We start from the raw sequence: 25,309 nt of genomic DNA, 5'->3' as shown, positions 1-25,309 counted from the left end.
ACATGCTGGATGGTGTTCACCAACACAGCTTGGGCATTATAGTCATCCCTGGTGGAAGGTGTACAATCCTTTATCTGGTGACATTTAGGAAACAGGATCAGTAACTTTAGATCGGGTGCTGATCCACTACCATATCAGGCAAAGTTACCAATACACCCGAACAGATGAGATGGCAGTGCCAGGGGAGTTTCTGCCAATGACAAAAACAAACATTACTGAGCTCGAAGTCTGTGGTTGTCCCTCCAGCAAGAGGGAATTTAAAACCAAACCACAATTTTTGGGCGGATTTCCCTAAAACACCTTCACTAATAATAGCGTCTGTTATCGAACCCCGCGTTAATATCGCAGTTCATTATGGTGAGGATAGGGTTCTCTTAAAAAGAAGCGGTATAAGCCCTGCTTCAACAACTTTAGTTTCCTACTCGAGGAACAATATGCTGTGACTGGGTGTGCAGTAGGTAGGGTTTGTGGTGGGCACTTCCTATTTTATGGTGTGCACTTCTGTAAGACAAGCTATGTCGGTAAAGGCGCATGGAGCCAAATCTGCACTTTATACCGTTTTAAGAAATAGTAGAACAGAACTGGGGTCTGGGACACAACGATCCAAATACATTTTACATTCCATAAAATAGCTCGTTTAGAAGGGTATGAACAATGGGCATGATTTCCTCACTGTGCAGACTTTAAGAGCAGATAACTGCAGCTGATGCTTGAAAGTATGTGTTCTAGGAAAGATTACTCAAATCTGGGTCAGGGATGCAGTTCTTGGCAGATACTCTCTTCAGCTGTGTTTGGCAGAGCACAGTACAGCGAGCCTATTCCACATTTCTTTTCAGAGAGTTCGGCTAAATAGGAGGGCTTCTTAGTTGTCTATAAATGAAAGGCATTTGTTGTTTTTATCAAATCCAACGTGTTATGGTAAATTATACATTTCTAACTCTGAGAAAGATAACTGAAAATTAGACTGAGATACCAAACCATACATATATTTCAGAAGGGAGGACAACATCCTTGCTTCGTCTAAGCTCTAATCTCAATTCTACTTCCTCATTGTCTGTAAACCCAGTGTGAAAAAGTGACAAGTATGTTTTTACCTCGCTATGGTGTTCATATGTCTACTCTTTGACCAGCACAGCGGAAAACCTGGTAGCAAACTAATGGGAGATGTTTTAGCATGAGCAAATGCACCACATCTTTACTCCTGACAGCGTCCATTTGCCAATGTGCCAGCATGGCATGGGATTGTCACTAAGGGAACAGTGGACATGATTCACAAAGGTAAACTGAGACGAAAGTCTAACTTTACGACTTTAGGTATTCATAAAGGGCATTTACGAGTGGTAAAGTTAGACTTTTGTCTCAGTTAAACTTAAGTTTAACTGAGACAAAAGTCTAACTTTACCACTCGGAGATGCCCTTTGTGAGCACCGAAAGTCGTAAAGATAGACTTCCGTCTCAGTTTACCTTTGTCAATCGGGTCCAGTGTTTATGGGTGCATTCTGATCCACGAGAGTGCATCTGTAGCTTATGACCGAAGGCCTGAATGGTATGATCCTATTGAGGCGCGTTCTGGCATCCCACAGTAACTTACAATGATATACTTTAGAACCCCTGAGTGTGAGACACGCCTTAAAGCACAATTGATTACGATGAACCCAAAATACATATTCCACAAATACAAGTTGAAACAAATGCACATTGCAATTCTGATCAAACGGAGAACATTTTATTTACTGTACATAATTTTGAAAGCAGGTTAGTTCTCGATGTTATCATTCCATATTATTAGGTTTAAGTCAAAGTGTAATCCAGCAAGAAAGAAACAGAAGGGATACGAAGTATGTGGGGAAAAACCAAACTAACTTTTAATGGTAACACATTGACGAACGTACTGCATGTCATGGCAAACAATGTCTAACCTCACAACCCACACTTGGAAGCTAGGCTTGACTCACAGGTTGTCCACTCCACACGATGCAAGTTACTTCTTGAAAAACTCTTTCATCGCAAGTATTTCATGACATAAAATATTGGTGTGTCATGATTGAGCAGTATTTTATATTTTGTGATTGCAGTGCCTTGCAGAGAGAATATTCAGAAAATATACAAATACATGAGAAGCAAGATAAAAACCCGCCCCTGAACCAGTTTTACTGCTGTGGCACATGAGGAGAGCATCATCCTTCTTCCTCGCTTCAGCCAATGGGAGAAGGAGCATTGCCCTAAACACCTGGCTAGTAGTCACAGCGCTGCTAACCACAACACCTCCTGAACACTATCACATGGAAATAGGTACCGAAACATGTTTCAAAGACTTCATCAGGAGATTCCCTCTTATCTGGTCTTAACTAATTATACATATTTAGTCATTAAGTCTCAACAGGCGCCTAAGAAGAAAACCTCACCAGTTGGTTTGTCCTAACCACCTGTTCTCCTACCCACATACTTCTGGGGAAGAAGAGGGAGAACCAATAAAGTTGCATCTCAGGGTTTTCACACCAAAGCCACTTGCAAATAAAAGCACATGAGGCGTGCCACCAAATGAAATTACTGGCCTGTATGTTTACTGGTCTGACCTGTGTGTTTACTGGACAGCCATAGTGAACTGCCCATGATGGTGTATCTTGCTGACCTCGTCTCCGTCTCTTTGTACTTCATTCAGGGCCAGACTGGCTACCAGGCGTTTTTTGCTGGGGTGGCAGGGTGCGGTCCAGGTTCACTGCTGAGGAGGCTGATTTTGTTGCTGGGGAGCTGCCGGAGCTTCTAAAGGAACAATGCAAAACAAAGCGCTTTAATGCGTACTTTAAAAAAAAATTGTTTTGCATTGTTTATTAAGAAAAGCCCTGTAGCCAATCACGGCCTGACTTCATTGGACCTTGCATCCTAACACTCAAAAAGTAATGCTATCTGCTTTTTTAACAGGGCTTTTTGGCATTAACTACCAGAGGCCCTATTACAGAAAATGCCCAGTGCTTTGCACGCCACCTGAGCATTTTGCTATTACAGAAGGGGCTGCAGATGCTTGTGCGGCCCCTTCTGTAATACTGATAGTGCTGGCGCACTTAAAGCACCAGTGCGCATACCATTACAACGCATAATATTGCATTGCATTTAAGGTAAGTATTGGATAGTATAGGGGTACAAATTACTATTCTTACTCCAGGGGGTGCAACATTAGGGTAAGTGTTGGATAGTATAGGGGTAAAAATTACTATTCTAACTCCAGGGGGTGCAACAGTAGGGTAAGTGTTGGATAGTATAGGGGTAAAAATTACTATTCTACCTCCAGGGGGTGCAACAGTAGGGTAAGTGTTGGATAGTATAGGGGTAAAAATTACTATTCTTACTCCAGGGGGTGCAACAGTAGGGTAAGTGTTGGATAGTATAGGGGTAAAAATTACTATTCTTACTCCAGGGGGTGCAACAGTAGGGTAAGTGTTGGATAGTATAGGGGTAAAAATTACTATTATTACTCCAGGGGGTGCAACAGTAGGGTAAGTGTTAGAATAGTAATTTTTACCCCTATACTATCCAACACTTACCCTACTGTTGCACCCCCTGGAGTTAGAATAGTAATTTTTACCCCTATACTATCCAACACTTGCCCTACTGTTGCACCCCCTGGAGTTAGAATAGTAATTTTTACCCCTATACTATCCAACTCCAGGGGGTGCAACAGTAGGGCAAGTGTTGGATAGTATAGGGGTAAAAATTACTATTCTAACTCCAGGGGGTGCAACAGTAGGGTAAGTGTTGGATAGTATAGGGGTAAAAATTACTATTCTTACTCCAGGGGGTGCAACAGTAGGGTAAGTGTTGGATAGTATAGGGGTAAAAATTACTATTCTAACTCCAGGGGGTGCAACAGTAGGGCAAGTGTTGGATAGTATAGGGGTAAAAATTACTATTCTAACTCCAGGGGGTGCAACAGTAGGGTAAGTGTTGGATAGTATAGGGGTAAAAATTACTATTCTAACTCCAAGGGGTGCAACAGTAGGGTAAGTGTTGGATAGTGTAGGGGTTTTAATATAATATTATGCGTTGTAATGGTATGCGTTGTAAAGGTAGTATGCGATGTAATGGAATGCGTTGTAAAGGTAGTTTTTAAAAATGCGTTGTAGTGTCCTGCGATGTAATGGAATGCGTTGTAGTGGATGTTGCGTTGTAAAAAATGCGTTGTAAGTGTAGTGCGTTGTAAAAGTTGCGTTGTAAAGGTTGTTCCCCATTCTGTTCCTGTGTTTGTTGGGCTTTGTATGTGTGCGTGAAAAGTTTGAATTGGCTGTGCATGTGAATGGGGAGCAAGTGAAACTTACTGAGATGTGGGTTTGGTGTGGGAGGTAGGTTTTTTATCTTGCAGCAGTGTTCAGGATGGTCTGGAGTCTGTGTAGGAGTTGTTTGGATATTTCTGCGTAGAGAGTGTTGCCGTAGTCCAGCCTGTTGGTGATGAGTGCTTGTGCGATGGTCCATCTGGTGTTCTGAGGCAACAGTTTGAAGATCTTCGTAGCATGTGTAGGATGTGGAAGCAGGAGGTGCACACTGTGGTAACTCGAGCAGCCATGCTGAGCTTGTCATCTAATATGATCCTTAGATTTCCTGCGTGGTCTGTGAGTGTGGGTGTTGGTCCTAGTTCCGACAGCAACAGGTCGAATCCCATGGGGGAGGTCTTGTTGCTGAAGTACAGTACTTCCCTCTTGTTGAAGTTGAGCTTCAACAGTTGGTTTGCATCCAGTATCCTACCATGGCCGCGAAGTTGGTTCTAGTGATGTTTGTCTTGTCCGTCAGGGAAAGGCTGAGTTGAGTGTCATCAGCATAGGAGATGACGGTGATGTCTTGTGCTCGAATGATGTTGATTAGCGGTGTCATGTTTATGTTGGAAATAGTGGGGCTGAGCGTTGATCCCCGTGGAACACCCAATATCAGTTTTTTTGTCTCTGATGTGAAGTGACAACATGACCCTTTGGATTCATCTCATGAGGAACAGATCCATTTAAGAGCGGATCCTTGAATGCCAATAAAAAGTGATTTAGAGTAGGTGGGTTTTCCCTGGTGCTATAGGTAATAAATCAACCAACCTCGCCCACAACGTCATACACACTATTTATTAATCCACTTTCTCGAATGTACTCTCCAAACATGTTATCTGAAACTAGTCATATCTGTGCCAACACAATGAGTCAGCACAAGGATAGCCAAATACAGAATACAAACATTATGCGAGAAGACAGATGCTGCTGATAAATTTCTATCCGTGAAATGCATAAATAAAAAAATAAAAAGCATGGTAGAATCAGCAAAAAGTGACTGTTAAAGCTTTCATTCTGAAGATTAGCGAGCTAGCAGTTTTGGTAAAGATTGCAGCTTAGAAACTTTTTATTTCAAAGACAGAATCGGAGCACCAGTGCTACTGAAACAATAAAGCTTTTTGGATTTAGTAATAAACAACCCATTACGCTTCGAGGTATTATTTTTGCTATGTCTTTGATGATGGTCATTGTCACTTAACATAACCGAGTCAAGATGGCCAGTGTTTACTTTGTAAAATATTGAGTGCCGATGTCCAATCCACCGCAGCCCTCTTTAATCCTCTGCCAGACACTGCCTGACAATTTATCTCACTCTTGCAGGTTACTGTTTTCTCCATTTGTGACGGTTTTTCCGTCTTTCTGCTTTTTTGCTTTTCCCTCTTTGCACTCAGGGTGGCCCCCACCGCCAACCTCCGACTCAAATTAAGCACTGCAATGGCTGTACTAGAGCCCTTCTGCACTGGGTGGGCCCAATAGTGTTGAGGTTAGGAGCATGTTGTTGTTACTGTGTTCATTTAAAGGCAGTGACACACACTACCTGAACCTAATATGATCTCGACCACGATTCACCTATTTGACTATTTCACAACAACACTGAGATAGGGGTCAATTATTCTTTTCGCCCCCTAGCAGCCCATAGGATAATAGGGACCGTCTAGTGCCCATATATAAGCCATAGAGAATATCACTATTGCAGTGCTTTCATCTGATTTATGAGATTTATGAAAAATGTCTAGAAACTGCATCAGTTGAATGTTCAACATAAGGTTTTTTCGGTTTAGAGCCACTATGGCCACCAACATGCAGGTTCTTATTCCCAGGGCTAATAACTCTTTGCGCAGCGGGGCCCTCTGGTGTACTAGTAAATTAGGACATAAACAAAGTATGTGCATGAATGTTTCATTTTCCTGGTGGCACAGGCGGCACAATTTATCCTTCAAATGACCCTTCTTCTGCCACTTAGGTGTAAACTCTAAAGATGGAAAGAGACCAGATCACATTTTAGAAGTTCCCTCTTGATGGTCAATAAAAATGTCACCTCAAAATAGGGTTGTTCCAGGCTGATATCATAAGAGTTTATCACCAGCCCCCATGCGCTCTATTTGCCGGTGTTGTTTTATCCTCCAGACGGCTTTTCTGCTGGATGCATTTAATCAGAATTTTCTTGAAAGTATATTCACTTGTGTTCGGTTGCCATAAATCTGAAAGACTGAGGTTTCATCTTAATGTATAGCCAATGTATATTTCACATGTACATTGGGTTAAGAACATCTTTTAATTTAACAACCTTTCACCATTTTACTCTGTATCCCTTGAAAGTAATTGAAATTAATAATTTTTTCACACTTCTGGATAAATTAGAGCCCATGGCTTCTTCTGTAGTTCCTATGGCTCGACCCACTTTTACAAATCCATTAAGAAATTGAGTGCTGTAGAAATGATGTGCATTGATTTTGCAAATGTGCAACAAAACTATGGACTTTGAATGAAGTTATGTGAACTGTACAATTAACTTTCACATGTTCGCCAGGAGTGAGGATAAATTATGCTTGAAGTACTGGAGAATCCTTGCCCTGATTAGTGGGTTTGTTGTTTGTGTTTACATCGGGTTAGTAAATGATCTGGACTGTTTACTGGATATTGAGAAGCACCCATGTATTTTGATAATCTGAAGGAAAACAGGTTGCAGTTTGTGTTTTGTGAATTGTAGCGGGGGACCCACTATATATAGTAAGTATATCAGTTCTTCATAATGAACCATTCAAGTACTGGATGAAGAGTGTGCGGTGGTTCATGATTGGGAAGTGGTCATTAGGAAGAGCTGGTGGATCTTCTGAAGGTGGTGATGGACGATCCACTGTGGCAAATTAACATCTCATCCTTGAAATGTTCCATTCACAGCTACAACACATGGAGACAGAATCAAGGGCCTGCAGCTCCACTTCCCTTAGAAAAATGGCGGCTTCCCCTCCATGGATTATACACTCTTCAATTCTCCTCTGTCTTTTTCATTCTTCTTTGGTATTGATAAGCAGAGCGTCTGTAACTCATTTGACATTCATTTAAAATCGCTGAGCTTGGCCTTTGCAATACCTTCTTCGATTTCTAATTAAAAACCGGCGTGCAGATCTGTCCATTCATGAAACGCAGATGACGGCTTCTGTTTTATTGGGTGTTCATTGACGATACTATCAGCCTGCAAGGTCAGGCTAGGAACCCCAAGCAGGCCTGGCAAATTTGGCCAGACCAGCACCCGTACGGTGCATACAGAGTGCAGAAAGCAACACTGACTACTACAAAATAGGGTTTTGGGGGGGTTCTCCTGCCCAAAAAATGTGGGGGTAAATAGTGCATTCTACAGCACATTTGGAATGATGACCTTACTGTGCACCAGGAAACAACAATCTTTGTTGGCACTCTTCAATGATTGCCTCACTATTACCATCAACAGTGCCTCTCTTCTCTCCATAGCCCCTCTCACAAGTATTTTATTTGTATTTTAGCACCTCTCATACCAGTGTACAATGTCTGAGCACTTTACATTGCACACACATACAGAGACAATGAATCATACATGTGTAAATCAGATTATAGAAAATGTTACATATGGAAGGTGTACGTTTCACATGCCATCCATACTGGTAGGCGCTTTTTAAGATTACTTGGCCTAGAAAAGCACAAACTCAGGATTCAGAACATAGCACAGTGTTTAGAGTTTACTTTAATAATCAGAACGCATTTCTACCCAAACAAACCTTTTTAGCAAAATCAGGATAATGAAAGCCTGGGAAAAACATAACTTTATAACCTCTAACATGCAGCTTGCTTGCAGCTCTTTGATGGCAGTTCATAGCTCACTTAACTAGATTACAATTGTAACTTTTGAACTGCAAAGTAACAAAAGAATCTCTGTGACAAAAGCAGCAACCCACTGAGCTATGCACATAACATATTGTTCTTTGATATGCATGGTACATGTTCTTTGCAGCAGGCATACTAACCCTCTGACATACCTTAGATGAGTCAAAACTGCCTCTGGACAAAACTCCCATCTCTCGTCTGCAGCCACATTATTTGCCAGAGTTAGCTTGACCCTTTTATTGTTGACTGAAAACTGCTGAATATACAAGTGCTTTAAAACTACTGCACCACTACAAAACTTGCCCCCACTAAGAAAACCATCCACCTAATCTTCTAGCCTCCCGGGGAAACACCCAATGTATGTACGGCTAGTCTAGCTCTGCTGGTAACCTGCTTTCCTGTCTTTTCTTCTTCATCTACCTTTTGCGGTATGGCCATGATTGCTGTTCCTTTGTTCAGAAGGTATATTAAAATTTTCTACAGTAATATTTGTGTCTTTGAGTATGGAATAAAGGGCAGACAAAACAGTCATACACTCACGCGAGTGCTAGCTAGTGAGATTACTTCCCATACCTTTTAAAGTAGGGTTTTAGAGATTGTTTACCTTAGTTTACCTATGTACAGTGCCTGTAGCACTTTAGAGCAGATTACAAAATCTTTGAGCTACTTGGCATGAAAATGTGCATTAATGAATGAATGAATGAATGAAATAATTAATTAATTAATTTGTCCTATATCTACTATCTTCACATTCGCACTCCTGACTCTGAATGTAAAATACTTGCGAACCCGGAGTAAAGTAGAAGTAAAATATCTCACTGCTTTTAAAGGTGTATTTTGATTTTAATGTCTATCTTCTGGGTTACTCATTAACAACTTTGAACTAGAATAATTAGAAATCCTGTGTTTCTGTAACATGACTTATGTAATATTTATGCCTTTTGGTGTATTGACTGCCTGTCAGTCGATGTATGATGCTGAACTTTTTGACCATCCTGGAACTCCAAATAATCAAGATTTCTGCGAAGAAGGAAGGCTGATAATTTCAGTGTCTCTCTTTGTAGCACAAAAATACATAGAAAGATTTATGACACCGGTCTGTGGAAATTTGATACATATCTGTTGTACTTGCACTGCGGCCACAAGCTATATTTTCACCTACTTGTTTTACCAGAGGGAGTTATAAACATTACCATGTATGTTACAACAGGAACAAGGGTGCTGCAAGTGTGGTCATAGAGCAGAATCCTTTCTTAGTTGTGATATCTCATAAAAATATGGCAATTCAAGAGGAGTATGTTGAACGTGGCCCTCAATGCAGGGTCACCCCCGATGGTTTTGCCTTCACATTTTTGCTTGATGTGTTATTGTTGGCGTAGCACTCTGTGCACTTTACCACTGCTCACTAGTGCTAACATGCTTGTGTTGTCTCCCCTAATCTTGGTAATATTTACTTATTCCTGATAGGCATATTTAATTGACTTATAAGGCCATACAAAAGTGGTATTCAATATACCTAGGAACTGTAAATTAAATGCTACTAGTGGGCCTGCAGTACTGATCATGCCACCCCCTTAAGTAGCCCCTTAAAACATGTCCCAGGCCTGCCATTGCAGCCTGAATGCAGTTTAAAATTACAAATCGATGTGGCCATGAACTTTCTTTCCAAGCCTTAAACTCGCCTATTACTGCATATAAATCACCCCTAACATAGGCCCTAGCTAACCCATAGGGCAGGGTGCACTGTAATTAAAAGGTTGGACATGTACATTTACGTTTTTCCATGTTCGGGTAATGAAAAACACCCAAATTCGTTTTTCACTACTGTGAGGCCCACCTCTTCCATAGGATAAGAAATGAGATGACCTATTCCATCTAATAAGTGTTAACGTTTGATTGGTAACAGCGAAGCATTTCATGTTTGGTGTCTGAGAAATATTAATTAAGAATTCTCTTTAATAGTAAAGTTGTATTTAAAGTTACAAGTATGAAAATATAACTTTTAAAAAGTTGGCATTTTCTTGCAATAAACTATTTGGCACCTGCAGCCTCTCCTGAGTCACATGAATGGGTGTACTTGGCAGGTGGACCATGTTTATTCTCCAAGACAGCCAAACAATACAGGGTTTAGGTGTGCCTAAATGGGCCATCAACTGGCAGGATGGGGGGTGGAGCTGTGCCCAGCCCTACTAGCAATTGAATAAGGCTGTGTGCTTCCTTCACCAAAGGACTTGTCACCCCAGCATTGTTCATGCAACCAGCCCGAAGCCTGGGCAGGGGAGTCAGTGAACTGCAAGCACTTCAAACGGAATTCTCTAGAATTGTCTCCTACTTCAAAGGAGGCACCAGTGAGACCTTCAGACCCACTCTTAAGTTCACTTTCTGGACCTGCAGAAGGACTCTCAGAGGACTGCTTGCTGCTGTGGCCTGCTTGCGTACTCCACAAGACTGCTTTTCTGCGCCTGGAAGGACTGCTTAGCTGCCTGGAGCCTGCCTTGAACCCTCAGAGGCTACCCTGATGATTGAGCCCTGCTTCACATCACCTGCACCCAGCACTACCAGAGTGACTCCAAGGACTAGTTTGCTGGCCCTCTGTTCAGAGCCTCAGGGACATGAAAGGCTCCCTCCTTCTTGAACCCGCACCTGTCCCCAGCCTGACTGAGTCTAACCCTCCAAGTAGTGCTCCTCCAGTCCTGGACCCTTGGTGTTAACGGTAAAGCTGCCCAGGTAGCCAAAATCCAAAACTTGGTACTTACAACATTTTTGGCCAAAGAACTACTCTGAGAACTGAGAGTAAACAGGGACCAATTTAATAGTCTGTACAACCAAGGAGCATCATCAGTCTGCCTGACTTTGCAGCAGCTAATACTATGTTCCCCACAGCAGCATATCCTGTTCAGTGGTGCTTCACCAAAGGGGTATTTGGCCTTCTGGAACTGTCATGGGCTACAGCCTCCTGCTTCGTCCCCCTGGAAATTTTTGACTTCCAAAAAGTGACTAAGGCCCATATGTATGAAAATACATGTTTGCGATTCTCAAATAGCGATTTTTTGCGAATCGCTATTTGAGAATCGCAAAACGCTATGTATGTAGGATTTGCAAATAATTTTGTGAATCCTACATATTACTTAATTGCAAATTGCAATTAAGGAATACCTCCCCATTCATTCCTATGGGCCTAGAGGCCCATAGGAATGAATGGGAAGACATTCTCAATTTGCGATTTTCAATTAGAGAATCGCAAATTGAGAATGCAATTTCAAGGGTGCCAGGGTGTCAAAAGGACACCCTGTTGCCCCCCTGAAATGTGCATGTGTGCAAATGTGGCACACATACATGCCCTAAGGGCATGTATGTGCGCCTCATGGCACTTTGAAAAATGCAAAAAAGTGAATTTTTCAGAGAAATCGCAAATTACCACCAACTGGAAGTTGGTGTTAATTTGCGATTCCTTGAGGCCAAATTGCACTTTTTTGTGCTTCTTACATTGCATTTAAGGAATAGCAATTTGCGACTTAAATGCAATCGCAAAATAAGAAATTGCAAATTTTGCGATTCCTTATTTTGCGAGGCAGTTTTTTTTTAATACATACCAAAGAGTCAAATTGCGATCGCAAACGCCGGTTTGCGATCGCAATTTGGAATGATACATATGGCCCTAAGTCTAAACATAGAAAAACTTCACAGCGACTTCATCGAGCGGCTCCCTGACAATGACAATCCCCTCTTCTGACACCCCCTACAGCCATGACCCTTAAACCTGAGCTTCTCAGAAAAGTTTTCACAGAATTTCTTCTATGTCTGAAAGTAAGAGCTAACCCTGCCCAATTCCCTTTCTGTATCTGACCAGCGCTATATCGGGGGTGGCCATATTTTTCAGCTTTGACTCTGTCTTGGGTGACTAGATGCCCGCGATCGGCACTTTGATCTCTTAGGCATTCGTTTTTTACCTTAAAATTTATTAATTCATAACTACGGTTCTCATAAATGGATTTTCGATGTTTTGGTGTCAAACTATTTATTAAAATCTACCCTATTTTTCCAAATTAGTGTGGGATTTTCTGTTTTTGTGTTTTCACCTTATTATTGTTTGTGTGCTGCATAAATACTTTACACATTGCCTTTAAGTTAAGCTTGGCTGCTTTTGTGGCAATCTACCAGAGGGTTAAGCACAGGTTAATTTAGTGAAATGTGTTAGTCCCCCTGATGGGGATAGTAGAGATTGCTTGAAGTGGGGTCACCCCCTCTTCAACCAACAACCCAATTTCTCACAGAGGGCAAATGGGGCTGTGGCAAGTGGGGGATCAGTTGTCGGTGGCAAGAAGATTGGAAAGAGACTTTTCTATTAGCTCTTATCTGAAACTAGATGGTAAGGGTAGAGGGACCTCATTCCACAGTTTTGTTAAATAAACATAAAAGGTTTGCCTTTGTGGGCGTTCTTGTTTTTTTTCCACAGCATATTTTTTAATTGGTTTAATTCAACAACAGTAGCAGTACTGACTAGAGAGCAGAGCGCAGATACAGCTGGGCGATCCTGGGTGAACACTTGTCCCTAACACTGACACTTGCCGTTTGGAATTCATGGGCCACGGAACATCACTGTCCTGCCCACGGATCCAGCAGCGAACCTTTTCTTATCTCAGCGACATGCCGGGGGGAGGGGAGGGAGGAGGGGATAGTTGAAATTGGAAGGGGAGGGGGGTTGTTAGAGTTACAGGCTATAGATGATGGCCGGAGAGATACCAACTAATAGATCTCACTGACTCATATTACAAGACGGAGGATGGGGTACCAGGGATTATCCCCCATTCAGATCACATTTGGCCATGTCAGGAGAGGGTTCCTTTTCTCCTTTTGTTTACCGATGATTGCTGATGTAATGTGGAAATGTAATATCCTGCTAAGTACTAATTTTGATTTCAATCTGTCCATTTGCAGCCCTGTTCGGGTACGTTATTGTGCCTATGTTTTTGATAACTCAATAAAATTTGTTTAAAAAAACAAACAAAAAAAAAAACAGTAGCAGTACAGACAAGGAGGATGTACATTTCGCTAGCATACAAGGATTGCAAGATAGTGTTCAATTAGAAGCAGTGCCTGTCAGTGTAACAGGTGCAGTAGCAATAGGCAATCTCGAGTAACCAGTAGAAATAAAAATGAAAACAGCGTAATGGAAATAAAGAAAAAGGGGAAAAATAAGAGAAGAAAAAAGCTTGGCCGTACTACCAAAAAAGTAAGTGTCACAAGCCAGCACAAGAGGGTCTCCCCCACCTCACAAGAAACCCATCCTCCTAGTAGTTGCCTCCCTAGGTGGGCCTGCACTGTCAAAATCCCTGCACGTGTCAAAATCCACCCACTGGAAGCTCAGTGTCAAGAAAGAGGGGCCATCAAGGGCTGCTGTGGTGTCCATTCTTAGTGCAGTTTTGTTTGCGATTTCATGTCTGCAAGAGAGGAGCTACCGGTTGTGCAGTTATTTTTCACCTGCAAAAATCTTGCAGATATTAGTATTTGCGACCCAGTAAATTAAAGACTAATGCTTTGAGAGAAGAACATGGAAGTTGTTTCAGTTTGGATGGTATCTTAGATTTTCCATTTGGTTGGTGATCTGAGGTATGCGGTCTCTCAATGTGTATTTATAAAGGACTATGGCTGCTTGTTTGATGTTGACTCTCAGTGCTACCACGTTTAGAGTGCACGTAAACTATCGATCCTTTTGGGGTACTGCGGGTGACAGGGTGAGATTGGGATAAGGTTGAGTCTATTTGAATAAAATGTGTTAAAAAAAAAAGCATGTTTTTTTTACTAATTTAGCTTGAACAAATGATCTATGTTAGAGCCACACATTTGATTATGGCAAAGACCATTGACGAGCTGATGAGCATAAGGGTGCAAGAGCCACGTATGACAGTGATCCTCAAGCATTATATACCTTATTGATAATTACTTTCACAATGCTACATCCCCTTCAGAATCCAGAATGATAGAGCCAGGGTATCTGGTGATGCTCAAGGTGTTCGTGAATCTGTTTGATATTTATTCTCTAATGCATTTTCTTTAAGCCATATTGATGGCTTTATAGCTGGAAAGATTGCCATCACTGATGTTTGTTTTTTGAAGGAGTAGTTGGATCCGGTTTTTTTTGGAGAGGAAAACTAAATGTCTATAAGGCTGAAGCATTGGCAATGCCAAGCAGTGATGTAAGGTCCTTGGAGATTTTGGCCTTAATGATTTAGAAAGTAAGCTACGCATCGTTGCTGGTGGTTGCTCCCAGAAAATCTATTGTGCTAAGCATATATTGCCTGGGTAGGAAATGGAAGGACTTCAAATGGGGACTGTGATGTGTTGGTATTATAAATTACATTGTGTGAGTCAGTATTATGCCTGATTTTGTTAAATTGTAGATCAAGCCTATCAGACCTATTGTGGTCTTACCAAGAACTTACATGAGCTTAGATCCTGCCAATTTTCTACCATTGATTGGCTTTGTCACTCTTATTTGCTTGCTTGCTTATTTGATGGCTTTTCTTATCCATCTTGTGTTTGTCCTTCCCCTGGAGCTTGGCCTCTTGACTGACTGACTGGTGTAATTTCACTGCTGAATTCTACGGAACTACTTTTTGTTTTTGATGAAGCACTCAATGAAAGGGCATATTTTTTCCAGATCACTCCTTCTTGTGTTTCTACTTCCCAAAATACCTGGCACCCCTTTCTGTTTGGATGCTCTCTCTCTCTTACTCTTTCATAGCTGCTCGCTCTCCCTCCTGTGTATGTCCCCTATCACACGCCCCATGCTGCTGTGTCTCTTATGTGCTTCTCTCTCCTGCCCTCGTGTTGCTGTCTCAGCCGTGTTCTTCTCCTCCCAGTGCTGTTTTCTCCCTGGTGCCCTCTCTCCATTGCTTTTCACCAACCTGCTCCCCACTCGCTCTTTCATCCTTCTTTTTTTTAAAGTATATTTTTGAGAATATCAAGCAGAAAGGTGCTTTTGTGCACTTATAATATATTTTTTTAATGACAGTTAAAAGTGCCACCTGCCATCTTACATCAGCCAATTCAAAATGCAAGAAAATCACGATGCATCTGTCTGTAGATACATGCATGTCTAATGGCTCAAGTAGTCATCTACAGAATGACAGGACCGCTGACAATGTTCTGCATCATCACACCTTTTTCTCTTTGCTGATACTGAATAGGAGTGACAAAAAGCACTGCCTATTACCAGTGTTGTTCAGTATTGCCATAAATCTTTTGTAAAATTTGTTTGGACCCTAAACTGACACCAGAGAAGTCCTTCCCCTGTGAAGACATGGAGGATTTATGTGCTAGTGGGGCCCATTGGTACCTGGACTTCGGCCTCAGTTGCTCACAACATAAAGTGAGGCTTCTTGCTCCAGTTGTGCCCAGTTGGGTTGAAGCACTGTCCAGCAGGTGCATCAGACCTTGGAATGGGACCTAGACCCCACCCTTCTCCAACCCACTCTCACAGACAGAGTATTCTGGGGTGCAATATCCAACCTTGGTAGATACTCAATAACTAAGAGGCAAAGACGAAAATGGCGTTGATGGCCAGATTACCACCAAAGGGGAATCACTGCTAGCTCCCTGAATTGATTGTTCATACCGCTACATTGGGGAACCTATCCAACACAACATTGGGGAAACTGTCCGACGCCACATAGGAGAACTCAAAGAAGTTGCCTTTACACCCATCGTACCAAATATAAAGTTGTCCCTAAACAAGTAAAGTAGAATACATTTACAAAAATTATCCACCAGGGAAGAAACTCCTAACTTATGGAAGATAAAGTTGCACCAAGTTGAAACAATACTGATGAGGGTACTTGTTCAAGAACAGACACAATCTTTCAGGTCATCGAGTCCTCACGCCTATCCTTGGACACAAAAATCAGAGATGTGGGTTTGGCAAATTTGGCACTTCTCCTGATGTTGATGCTCTAACTCCTTATACTCTTCAATGACAGGTAGCTCTGGTTCGTTGCCCGGTAACTGCACTACAGCCTCAGTCATTCATAAACTGAATAAACCCCTGGGGAAATGCTGCTTGTATTGCCACATTTCCCTTCTTAATGTTGAGGTTAAACTGCTGGCCACAGGAATTGGAACATCAGTCCAAGAGGACCAGAATGGGGTTATGCAGGGCCGGGCTACAACATACTGCCTATGCAGGCTCCAAGTGGCACTGGTTCACAGGGCATGGCCCAGCAGCCTCATTCCTTTTGGGCTATGAAAAAGCCTTCAATATTATAAATTGGCCCTTCCTATAATAAGTACTTCAGTAAATTAATATGGCCCTCGATTTGTGGCAGGTCTAGTGCCCCTTTACAACTCTCCCTTGACTGGAGTTAAAATAAACGAAGTGCTCTCTTCCTCCTTCCCAATCCAACATGGCACACATCAGGGCTGGCCCTTATCCCACTTCTTTTTTTCCTATCAATTGAGCCTTTGGCAGAGTGGCTCAGGAGAGGCGCAGGTGTGCGGCTTCCTCTAGCCATACAGAACAGAGTATCATTATACGCTGATGATATGCTCCTTTATTTACAACACCCACAAACCTCACTACTGCTCTTGATGCAAATACTGCGCAGATATGGGGAGGCAGCTAGACTGTCTGTTAGCTGAGGGAAATCTACTTCTGTACAATTGGCTGGTACAGCCCCACAACTTACACCAGAGGTCAAATACCGGAAGGTGGAAGGCCCAGTCCAATAGCTGGGCATTTGTGTTTCTTGTGACCAACAGATGGCCTTGGACATGAACATGCCTCTTATCCTGAGATACACCACAGGAGATTTGGGTACTTGGACCTCACTACCCTCAACATTTTGGGAAGGGTGGCTCTTTACAAAATGGTGAATCTCCGAAGCTTTTTCTATGCACTCTAGTACTACCCATTCATCATTCCCACCATGCTCTTTCAGGACTTGCAGGCACTGATTCCCCAATTCCTTTGGGCAAGTAGGGCCCTGAGAAACTCTTACATCAAGTGAATACTATGCATCTACATGAGTGGCCTACGCCTTCCCAATTGCCTGCTTTTAGTACTGGGCAGCACAGATGGTTCTGATGATAGACTGATTATTTGGGGACAAGCATGACTCCTCGTGGTGACTAGAACTGGCTACCCTGGAGAATCTAGAGACTCTAAATCTGCTGTAGAGAGAAAACCCTCCACACTCACTTAATCATGTCACTAGACTCCCACTGCTGTGCTGGCTGGTGGAACCTACCCATATTAAATAGGGAGGCAAACTTACAGACCGGGCATCCCTGTGGGCAGACAACTGGCTGATACTGGTAGCAAAGTTGCCAGGCTTCAGTGGACTTAATTGCTATTTCCTATTTAGGGAATGTATAGGATCATGACCATAGCCTATTCCTCAAAAAAGCTGAGTGAAGGGTTTCAGCTGCATAAATCCCTTTCAAGGATTACTTGAACACACTATATTAATTTATTTCTATGTAATCTGAACATGAGGTGTTTCATTAAAGATAACCTCTGCTGTGTTAGGCGCCGTAGTCGTGGTTGTTTGGTCTTGTTTTGTTGTGTTATTCCTTCAAAATAATAAAAAAGATGTCTATAAAAAATCTACAAACCACAAGTAAAGCCAACCTTTCTGTTTTCCAGATATCCAGCATTTGCCGGGCCGCAGTCCATGCAGGTGTAGTACGCAATCATGGGGGATACATTGATGTCATGCCGATTGATAAAAGAAAGCAGTACATTGGTACCTATCAAAATGGAATCTTTTCAGAAAGGTACAGAGCCAAACAATAATGTTCAGTGTGAATGTACATTTGTTTCTCGTCTTCTCGCCGTGAGGGTGCAATTGCCTATGAATATCAGAGCTGCCTGCCTCCTGTAAGCCTAAACCATTACTCCAACAAGCTGCTGAGGACTTAAAATATCTGCTTGACTGAATTCTGCTGGAAATACCACAAAATGGATGGTGAAATGTCATTTATTTTTCGGGATTTAATGGATTCAGGACATGTATATTATATTTGGGAGGATCAAATGACCAGGAATATGCTCACTAGATGGCACAGTAATGTTCGCACCTTAATGGACTACAGTAATTGTTCTAAATTCCTATTTGGGTACAACATTAATTTGATCATTCACAATCAAAATACCTTACATGGATCTCATTCCAGTGATTTTTATTTCATAAAATACAGGCTGAGTGTACTGACATTTCACTCTTTTGAGGATGGCCCCTGTTATTCTTATGCCCTTTTTTACATGTAGTGCTCAAGGAAACAAGAATCACCATACTCACATGGAACCAGGGTATCTACTATATAACAGTGGTTCCTGAGGTCAATGTATATAATATATGATAATAGTTAGACTAAGTGGTAATATTTATGGGTAAAGGTATGTCGAAAAGAGAATCATAATTACACACAACAAGAAATTTTGAAAACATTTACTGTTTATATAGGAATTTAGACTAAGTAATAAAGTTGATCAATAGAAGTGACAACTTGTGACCTAAAATAGGTTTCAAAATATACAGAAAAATGACCCTAAAGTGAGTATACAATAGTTATTAGCAACATTGTAACACAATAGAAGGGAGGCTGGAAAATGGTTCATTTTTTGGGTGCGTGTTGGCGGTGTTTTGACCCCACATCAGAATTTCTATAGAACACATTGCTGGTCACCATGAACTGTCCCTCCCACCACCTTATCTCATCAATCCTCCCCTTTTCTTTGTCTTCCAATTCTCTCGTCTCCTCTTTCCATCTTTTGCCCTTCTATTCCACCTCATGTCTTCTACCCTATTCTTCTTTCCCCCAATCTTGTGTCTTGTCTCTTACCCCTCCTTTTTTTCCTTCTCTTCCTTTTTCTATACTCTCCTCACTTGCTATATCCTTGCTCATTGGGTCTTTCATCCCTCCCTTTCTGTACTCTCTTTTCCTCTCTCCTGACTCTACTCTTCTTTGTTACTGTCTACTCTCCTTTCTTGCACACTCCACTTTCTATACTCTCTCCTATCTCTCATATCCTACCATCATCTATTCTGTCTTTCCCGCCCTCTCTTACTTTCTCCTAATGTCTTTCTCTCCTCCCTTCTTCCTGTTGTTTACTCTTTCTATGCTATCCTCTTCATCTTCCTTTCAACCTCTTACTCCCTTCTCCACATGATATATTTTTCTATTCTACCTCTGAACACTTCCTTCATATCTCTATGATATCACTTCAGATCCCTCTTCTTTATTGTTCTCCTTCCCCTTTGCTCTTCATTACTTCACCAACTCTGTCTCCATGCTTTTCTACTCTTCCTTTCTACTCCTCCTTCCCACCTCTATACCCTTTCATCATCTGCACTCATTTATCCTTGCTTTCCTCTACTTTCCCTCCTACAAGTACACTCTTGTTGTTTCTTACTATGTCTGTTTTCCTCTCTAGCCTGCAGGCAGCAAGTGCAGACGTAGGTGCAGAGGTTCGGGAATAACCCTGCATGTTGCACTCTGTGCCTTTATGGTTGCCCATGGTGGTCTGCTGCACCAGCAGGGAATTAGTTCATCTGGAACTGGTAAATATCTGTAGTATATGCTATCTGCACACAGGTCTGCCCCAGGTGCAACACAGCTTTAACAGTATAAGCTTCTCTTTTGACGCAATACATGCACAGCCTAGGCAAGAATCTCCCTCTGGTAGGGGACTGAAGATTTTACCCTTCTGTCCAGAATTCACAAATGAAACCACAATTGGGAGAGGCAGCAACCCTGAAGCTGGCGACATTCAAAACTGTAATATGGCCAACAATCCTGCACAAGTAGGGGGCCACCAAAGCCCAAGGTGTGAATCATGTGACACATCCGTATAAGCATTTCCAGTACAGGGCCACAGCTTAGCCATCTTCCCCTTGTTCACTGACTGTTGAGGCAAAAATCATTCCAGGATTACAAAACATGTAATGTGTGGTCTCTGGGGTGAGCCAGTCCAGTGTCTTATAGCTCCCACCTTCATTGACACCCAGAGTGCAACAAGGATCAGAAAAGGACCCCTGGCCAGAGAGCTCTTTTCATGCAGCATAAGGGAATCTGAGCCAGGGTACTTCGGAGGGAGTTTCTGAAATTCCAGTAGTAAATTACACTTATTTATTGAAATAAATGTCCTACCAAGATATCACACAACAACATGGTAGCAAAGGAACTGAATAACCTGAGTAAGTCAGATCGTCAATAAAGTGTGATGCTCAATCAAGGAGTCTTTAATTGGTGTTGAAACCAATATTCTTCATGCGTTGGGCAGATTTGTCAAGAACCAAGTAGAAAAAAGGATTCCACAAAAGCTGGTATCTGAAAATTGACCTCCTTTTCCAGAATATAAGCAGGCAGAGGTAGAAGTGAAATCACCCAGTAAATACAGAGAGTAGCTGGATCAGCAGATGCTTATGTAATATAAGCAATAATTCCATAACAATGCCCCTTAAACTTACTAGTTCTAAAACGTTTTTACATTTCCTACAACTGTCTAATATCCTGCATTAGAAAAGATTAGTCTCTGGTGTGCATATCTTAAAAAATTAGAAAATCACAAAAAAATTTAAAGGAGAATCAATGGTTCCTTTAGTAGAATAACAGTAATGTAGACCACCACATACATTAGCTCATCTGCAGATATAAGATCACTTATGCTGCCTATCAATCACACAGTGGTTCCAGCATCCTGTAGCGTTCTGAAAATGCAGCTTTCACCATCCATCTCATTTCACCTAGGAATCTCTTTATCAGTAGTATCTGAACTAGATATGATGCACTGTTAGAGGACAGTTCCAGATTAGGAGCGCCAACAAATTAGAGACTAAATACTGGAAGAAGAAGAAAACAAGCCTTTATATCAAGGTTTGCTTATATTGCGGGTGCATTCTCAACAAAGACGTCTCTTCATTTTCAATGTTTAAGACGTCTCCTGGAATTTTATTTGGATCTCAATACCAAGCTTTCACACAGACCTTTAAGATAATTGTGGAATGTGTAAACTGAAAATTGAAGCCAGGAAAATTGTATGTCTATTTGAAATTCACAGCTACTTCTTAAAATAAACTGAAATGGGTATGGTTCTGGCCTTGACCATAGACAGAGTGGAATAATGTCTGAAATAGCACACAAAGGTAATAATGGGAATTCTTAGGATCTTAATTGATAATGTATTATCCACGGTGTCCGCAGTGTAATTTTTGCAGAGCCCATAAATCTGGAGTTTTGCATCCCAAGATTCAATCTAGCTGATGATCCTACAGAACCCATACTTTAAATGTTTTTATAAGTCAATTCCAAAAACATCTAGAGGCACATTATTCTACCAGAAAATGGAAATTTAGTCATTGATAGATTAAAGCAGTGTTCTACCATGCAAACATTGGATCCATACTAAGTTGTTTAGCAGCTAGAATTCTTTTTACATGTATTTCATCCCACAAACATTTAAGGAGAAGTTTACTTTGAAATTCACTGAACCAATCTAGCCTGCTGCATAAGTAAGAGGTGGTTAATCCCAAAGCTTGTCGGCTTAGACATGGAAAGTCAAGGGACCAGATCTTTAACGATGTCTTCGGAAAGCATACACTGGGAGTTGTATTTTTTAAAGATGTGCTACAAGAATGATAGCTTCATAGAAAACCAGGGTAACAATTCAAATTTAATCAATGACAATCACTCCGTATATCTGAAGACAGTGCCCTGGGCCTGTGTAAATAGAATGCTTAGCTTGTGCACATATTGAGCCACGTACTCTGGACACACTGGAGGTGATTAATTGTCTGAGAAGCTGCCCTTGATACACAATGTTCCTAAAATCACATCTGGATGTAATTATCACAGTGACCGTTCTAATTCATTTTCAGGCCAGTAGATAATAGCAGGTTAACTCTGTCCCATTTGGCATAGCCAAAAAACACAGCTAGTTATAGCTGTGACCTGAGGAACAAGGAACAGTTCTGAATCTACTGGTATGTCTAGTTTATGGCTCATTGTAAAGGTGTCTAGATGTGGTCTTATGGAAGTGGCCAAAATGAAGTCGCAACCCCACCTCTGTGGGGTGTCTCCCTGGGCACTGGTCTGTGGCTGAATTAGCTTATCTTAGTTGTAAGTAAGTATATTACTTGTTTGCTTGCTTGATGTTCAAAAACATTTTTTTATTCTTTATTCACTTTCATATCCTCAATATTCCGGGAAGAACTTCATTTCCCAAAATGCAACATAAATGTTTGTTTCAAAACATCGTATTGATCAGCGTTCCAATGCATTTCGGCATATTGCCTTCGTCAGGGAACATCTAGAAACAAAAATTAATCTGTGTATAATGATACAAGAACGAATTACATGATGCACTGTTATAATCGCGTATGGTTAACCAGAGGGGTGATGATGTTTGCGGTGTGAACTATAGAGGGGTGCCTTAAGATACGTAAATGGTGCAAAGTGTGATATAAATGTGCCAGGTGCTGTGTTTATAGCGATATGGTGTTCAACGAAGATTTACCGTCGTGATTAATTGTTCTGAAAAAGCTCTACAGTGCCCGACTTCTATAGTGACTCGTATTGTCAAAGTTGTATCGGTGCTATAAACCAGCGGGGTGAAGCGACAGTTCTAAGTTTCGATGAACGTCTGATGTGCCCAATTTATACAGTTGCTAGTTATATTAAGGTCGCTAGTTATATTAAGGTCTTACCGATGCTGCGAAACTGGCGTGTCTGTACGCTGAGGAGTCTACCGTCGATGTGGTGATGGCTCTGAGTTACCGCGTAGTGTGAGCTTTAACGTAACTGACGTGCTTACGTGCGTTGACTCAACATAAAAAAAGGACTAACCGGGTCTATTGCGTGAGTAAATAAAGAACAGATTGAAGAAAAGTGACCACGAAATACTTAATTGTGAGTGTGGTGTGTGATACAATACTGTGTTTACAGGTGCAATGAAATATGACTAATATGCAACATATTTTGTTTACACAATCAATCAACGATACAACGGAATTACAATGGCCGTCCGAAATGGTACCCAAAAGCAGTATAATGGGTGGATGAGCCAAGATTAGGACATGTCCGTGTTCTGAACATTGTTTAAAGATAGCATGAAAATTCCACCCTTTCATTCATCCCATGTGGTTGTAATGAATTTAAATGGTATATCCAAAAGTTTTCTCTTTGCAACAATGATATGTGGTTGTCTTTCCCTTCTTGTTTTTCCACTACCTCTAAGACACAAGCTTTTAGTTGGCTGTTGTAGTGTTGCGCCTCTGTAAAATGGTGAGCTACCGTGGATTTCATGTGTTTAGTCCGGATGTTGCTTTTGTGTTCATTTAGGCGGATTTTTAGTTTTCGTTCTGTTTGGCCAACGTAGGCTTTACCACACGGGCATTTCAGTAAGTATATGATATTTGATGTGTCACATGTGGCTGTGACATGAAGTTTGATTTTGTGGCCTTTCATGGGATGCGTGATGTACGTGCCCTTGATGATGTTGTGGCAATTACTGCAATTTAAACAAGGAACAGTACCTTTGTAGGCAGCTTGAGATTTCTTCGTTGTTGAATGTTTAATGAGTTCGCCTATGTTTTTACCGCGGGTATAAGCAAATATGGGTTCCTGGGTAAAAATGTTTTTGAAATCCTGTTCCAATTGTAGTAGCATCCAATGTTTCTTAACCGACCTCTTCAGGTGTTGGCTCATGGTGGAGTATTTGCTTACGTATGTTATTCTTTCAGTTGTAGTCTTGGGTTGTGTGGAAAGTAATTGTTGTCTGGTGGTGTTGTTGGCTCGATCTTTGGCTTGTGTTAATATGTGTTCTGGATATCCTCTCTGTCTGAATCTTTGTAGCATATCTTCTTGTTGTTCTATGTGCTTAACGGAGTCTGAGACAATCCTTTTTACCCTCAGTAGTTGGGAGTATGGTAAATGCTGTTTAAGGGGTTGAGGGTGGAAGCTGTTGTATGTCAAAGTGTTGTTTCTATCCGTGGTTTTTCTGTAAAGATTTGTTTCAAAGCCTCTCGGAGTCTTGGTGATGTTAACATCCAAAAAGTTAATGGTGTGTTCATTTATCTCATAAGTGAATTGAATTCTGTCATCTATGAGGTTAAGTGTGGTCATTTTGATCCTCTAGTTCTTTGTAAGTGCCTTTCCAAATTAGGAAAATGTCGTCAATGAATCTCAAGCACAGTAATGTTTGATCCTTCCAAGGCTGGGTGTTTAAGATGTGTTCTTCCTCAAAGGTGTTCATAAAGATATTGGCATATGTAGGCGCGGCACAGTTGCCCATCGAAGTGCCGGTCTTCTGTAAGTACCAGGTATCTTGCCACTTGAAATAGGAATGTAGGAGGGTGAATTGTAGGAGTTCCATCAGAAACACCTTCATGCCTTCCTCATATTCGGAGTTTAGTAGGGCCTTTTCTACGGATTCTATTCCTGCTTGATGTGGAATCGATGTATATAGAGATCTTACATCTATGGTACAAAGCAGTATGGGTTCCTTTTCACTGATGTTTATTCGATTGAGCTTATTCAGGAAATCTGTGGTGTCTTTGAGGAAAGATTTCATTTTTAGGACGCATGGTTGTAGGTATCTGTCCAAAAATTTGCCTACGGGTTCATGTATACTACCCCGTGTTGAGACTATGGGACGACAAGGAGGTTGAATAGGATCCTTGTGAATTTTTGGTACCATATAAAACTTGGGACTCCTGGGATGAGCTTGAGTTAAGTATTTCTTCACTTTTTCATTGATGATGCCTCCATCTATTGCTCTCTGAATTATGTGTGCTAGGATCGCTTTAAATTCCTCTGTGGGGTTCATTGGCAATTCCATGTAGGTGTTCTCATCTTTTAGATGTGCTTCGACTTGTTCCTGATAGTAGGTGGTGTTCAGAATTACAAGGGCTCCCCCTTTATCTGCTTTTTGGCAGGTAATCATGGTGTTGTCTGATATGGCTTTTAAGGTCGCGTATTCTTTAGTGCTGAGATTTCGATGTGGCGTCCTTTTCTGAAAATTGATTTTGGCTAAATCTTGTTTGACCAGTTGTTCGAATAGATCAATGGTTTTGTGGCTCGTGGGGGCTACATATGTGCTGGTGGGTCTCAACCCTCTTAATGGGTCATCTTTCTCTGTTGTCGGT

At 41.4% G+C, this 25,309-nt stretch overlaps 1 protein-coding gene across 1 annotated transcript in view; it reads left to right on the top strand.

Moving 5' to 3' along the window:
- Positions 1–25,309, top strand: part of CRISPLD1 (cysteine rich secretory protein LCCL domain containing 1) — a 259,845-nt gene that overhangs the window by 178,116 nt on the left and 56,420 nt on the right. Inside the window, exon 14 of the mRNA XM_085605416.1 lies at positions 17,809–17,939. Within this exon, the coding sequence (XP_085461542.1) occupies positions 17,809–17,939 (131 nt within the window). The remainder of the gene's footprint in view (positions 1–17,808; positions 17,940–25,309) is intronic.

The sequence above is a fragment of the Triturus cristatus genome, chromosome 5_1 (assembly GCF_964204655.1).
Source record: "Triturus cristatus chromosome 5_1, aTriCri1.1, whole genome shotgun sequence".
NCBI lineage: Eukaryota > Metazoa > Chordata > Amphibia > Caudata > Salamandridae > Triturus > Triturus cristatus.
The sequence above is the reverse complement of the archived record's forward strand: the minus strand, read 5'-3'. Positions and strand labels throughout refer to the sequence as shown.